This window comes from Lepisosteus oculatus, chromosome 11, assembly GCF_040954835.1.
Source record: "Lepisosteus oculatus isolate fLepOcu1 chromosome 11, fLepOcu1.hap2, whole genome shotgun sequence".
Classification (NCBI taxonomy): domain Eukaryota; kingdom Metazoa; phylum Chordata; class Actinopteri; order Semionotiformes; family Lepisosteidae; genus Lepisosteus; species Lepisosteus oculatus.
The window spans coordinates 25,518,990-25,522,983 of record NC_090706.1 but is presented as its reverse complement, the minus strand read 5'-3'; the positions used below and the strand labels follow the sequence as shown (position 1 = coordinate 25,522,983).

The window sequence follows — 3,994 nt, the reverse complement described above, 5'->3', positions numbered from 1 at the left end:
AACGTTTTGGCTGTGACTTCTTCAGGTGTGTCACACCTGAACGTTGTATTTTCTCTCTTCTCTTTTCAGCATTGGAATAAACCTATTACTTGTTCCTTTGCAGACTATGCATCCTGACGCAGCTACCTGAACTACTATAGATGTGTCAAAGACTACCATAAAGAGAAGAATACACCAGCATAATCTCAGAGGGATCACCACAAGATGCAAACCACTGGTAAGAAAGGCCAGGTTACAGTTTGCTAAAAAGTGAGGAGTTTGCTGTCATTTGGATATGACATTAAACCAAAGTTATATACATAATGGTTTGTAAGAGTAAGGGTAATAATCTAGTGTCCTGGTTAAAACTCCACTCTTAATTCAAGTAATGAAACAATTTCAGTTCTCCACATGTAGGGTTGCTGACAGAATGTCTGCTGCACATCACCCCAGGTGTTCATTGGTGGAGAGTGTGGGATTCTACCTCAATGTAAAATGTCCTGAATGCTTTTACTTTTATCTATACAATGTTTTATTGTTATTCCATGCAAGTAATGAAAACACGCTTCACAAGAACTGACTGTAGTTTATGGTCTTCACCCATGGTCTGGGGTTCAATGGTTCTTGTTAATTCTTTTGTGACAGCTCCCTTTTTACTGTAAAATGAGCTTAAGGTCTAAGCAATATCAAAGCAGAGGTAGAAGAAATGTAACAGTGAAAAGCTCGGTAAAAAGAGTTTATTTTATTTCTTATTAATAATTAGGCACATTTCAACAAGAATTTGTAGTTCCCTTTATAACAACCACCCATAGGAAATCAAAGGTATGTGGTTTCTAAATCACCGGCATGGCTCATATTCAAATCAAACTGGAACAGGGTGTATTCCCCAGCAGGTTATACTACTAACCGTAGCTCATCCAGATGAATAAAATAATAACAATTAGAATATATTGATTTAGAATGTACTGTGTACATTTAAAGTCACAGAAACAGGCACAGATGACAGTTGATAGATATGTTATATTTGTTAACTAAAAGAAATAAAAGCAATAAAAAAATTCTGAATGCTTCAGTTAAATATACATTTTACAATCTTGTAACCGTCAAAAACAGTTGCCAAAGCAGCACAAAATAGCATTGTAGCGCCCTCGTTGGGTGACGAAGCGGAGGCGCCGCGGTGCTGGCTGTGAACTGTAGCCAGGAGTCTGAGTGTCCACAGAGTGACCACTAGGTCACTTTCCCTATGTAAATTGCAGATGATTGTTTACTCCTGTTTTGCCCCTTTCTCTTGTAACAACCCTAAACTGTGTACGTGGTCCATTTATTACCCTTGTGTGCATTAAGGCGGTTGGTAACCACTGTTTCTGTTGCCTAACTGCTGGCTGACGAAGCGCTGTTAATAAAGAAAGTTTGTGTGCCATCGAGAACGTTGTCTTAATTTCGCCCGAGCCCCACGTCCGCTGGGGTGAGCTGTGGGATGAGATGAACAACGATCGGCACCGTCTTCCAGCCTCTGCGAAAGGCCCACTGACTCCGAAGATGAGCGAGTTCGTGGAGGGCTTTCTGGGAGCGAGCAACAGCGAACGTCGGGAGGCTGAGCAACTCCCTGGCGCCACAGCCCTTTGAAGGGCTGCCAAGCATGGTCCTCCAGCGGAGCCTGAGCGACTGGCTCAGCCACCTGGTTTCGGCGCTGGAGAGAAGAGCCTGCGAGGCGCTCCTCGACATCCCCATCGCCCGACGACATGACTACACGGCGCTGACACGCCCTGTCGCCGCGGATATAAGCCACCTCGTCCGCCTGGGCTACCTTTCCTTCCCCAAAGCAGCGCAACGGGAGATGGCCCTTCCAGGGAGGAACTGCGGCACATGCATTTGCCGGGTGCTCCTCCGCTTCGTCACCCCGCGAGGGCGCTACACTATCACGTTTCATATTCGTCCCATTCCCCCCCGTCCTGTCATCCATTCACATCTCTTAAAAATACCCAATGTTTCTCAATGTAAGAAAAGAGAATAATTACGTTGTTAAAAAAATAAAACGATTCACTCTTGAAAAACCTCTTGATCGCTCTTCACGTCCGTCATGATACAGAAAAGTAAGAATCATTTAATTGTGTAGTATATATTGTATTGTGTTGAACAATTAAAGGTCTAATTGTAAATTATAACTGCAAGGTTAAGAACACAATTAGAGCAAAATACAAATCAGCAGCACAAACGGGTATGGAAAACCTTCTCTAGGCATTCTCCGGGACTAACTGTCGTCTACAGACAGAGGCAGGAAATAAACAGCCTTCTGACCAATGCGAGTCCTCGCTCCTGCCTTGGGGTGCCCATTTTTCTTGATCCCCACGTACCAGTTCCGGTCTTGGTACTTTTGAGATTTGTACGTGTTGTAGTGGTTTTCTTCGATGGTTTCAACAAAGAGGCATTCATCTGTTAGTGTCCGCTAAAAATGAGAAAAACAAAACAGGAACACATAAGTACACGTTTAAGAATTTTGGTAACGCACATCAGTGGAGTGACAGCAGGCTGCTCTACATCTCCCAGTAACAAGGACGCACTTACCGAGCCATACAGCTGTCCACCTGTGCTCATTGCTAAGTATTGCCCGGCTTCGGTTCCCTTTATATACACCACTCCCACGCTCACTGCTTGGACCTGCAGCTCATCTGCGCGGAAATAGAAAGTTAAATTCTCGAACGATTACTGGGATTACATGAAGCGCAAGAGGGACATATTTTTAGAATTCCCAGAATCAGTGTTCTGGGAAGCTCCTGGGAAATTGAAAAAAGTGATAGGCTCAACCCAGCCATTCACTGTTGCTCTTTCAACAATTTTAGGAATTAAAACTAATCCTAGAAATTTTACATGTTCTTGTCTAAGTAATAATAGTCAGGGTGGGTTCAAACAATTATAGGGAAGAAATAATCAGCGCAGTGTTTATTTTAGGTTTTAACTCCACTGCGTGTTACACAGTAAATCCATTATGTGAAAAATACACAAACATATCAGAGAACATCTTCCTCCTTGTTTATATACTTCAGTAATTTCACAGAATTCTCAGTTATCTTGACAGGAAATAGTTATTTGCAAAGATGAAAAATGTAATGGAAACAAGTTGTTAAACCCACCTTCAGATTAAAAAAAAAAACATGACCGAAAATCTTTATCTCTCCCAGATCACAAACAGCGTTGTGCGTGTCGCTTCATTTTAACCTAGTAGTTATGTGAAGCAGTACTCTTATCAGGTAATCTGAACAATTTATTACTTATGGTTCTATTTTGTAACTGATAAAAAAAGATAAATCCTTCCTTTCGGTTTGTGAATTTCTAGAAACTTTGCCAATGTTTTGGATAAAACGCCTCCCCCCAGAATGAAAAAGGAGTAACAGACTACTCCTTGCCTAACTTCCTTTTTCTTTTTACATTGCAAATGTTATCTGTTCTAAAATGCATCTATGTCTAGACATTCGTTTCGTATATCCATCTTTAAAAGGCATTTCTTTATAAACGGATTTTCTCGTCCTTACTGTATTTGTTATTCTTTTCTCTGTCGCCTTCCACTTGTCCTCCCTGGAGTATCTGAAGAAAGTAACCACCATTCATACAGTACAGCAGCCTAGGTTTCTTGTAATTCTGCAGGTCAAGGTCAAATTTTTCAGGCTGCAGTGAGAACACCGTTACTTTGCCTTCCGTCATGTTGCGGTTTGCTGCTTGGTCCCAGGTCTCACCGAGTGCCCTCACGCTTGAAAGGCAGTCAGCAGGCACATACCATTGTCTGTGAAGAGGGAGTACAGATTGTCGTCTCGTTTTACAGCGAATTAGGGTAAGAAACACCATTATTTACTAAAGGCCAGTAACCACTCCCGTGTTTATAAATCCGTAATCTCTCTCTCTCTAATTAAATAAACAATGATCCAGCAAATGTTAAATATGTTACGAAGGAATCAACAGAACTGGGGTAAGGGTCTGTGTCTGAACATGTGCTGGCTTGTTTTCCTAAAAGAAATTAAAA

The 3,994-nt window shown here is 41.8% G+C and overlaps 1 protein-coding gene across 1 annotated transcript; it reads right to left on the bottom strand.

Moving 5' to 3' along the window:
- Positions 1 to 701: 701 nt before the first annotated feature.
- fgf1a (fibroblast growth factor 1a) lies at positions 702 to 3,757 on the bottom strand. Its single transcript, XM_006631866.3, has 3 exons — positions 3,510 to 3,757; positions 2,545 to 2,648; positions 702 to 2,425 (listed from the first exon to the last, which is right to left on the bottom strand). The coding sequence occupies exons 1-3, from the start codon at positions 3,676 to 3,678 to the stop codon at positions 2,231 to 2,233; spliced, it is 468 nt and encodes a 155-aa protein (XP_006631929.1). The 5' UTR covers positions 3,679 to 3,757; the 3' UTR covers positions 702 to 2,230.
- Positions 3,758 to 3,994: the final 237 nt, after the last annotated feature.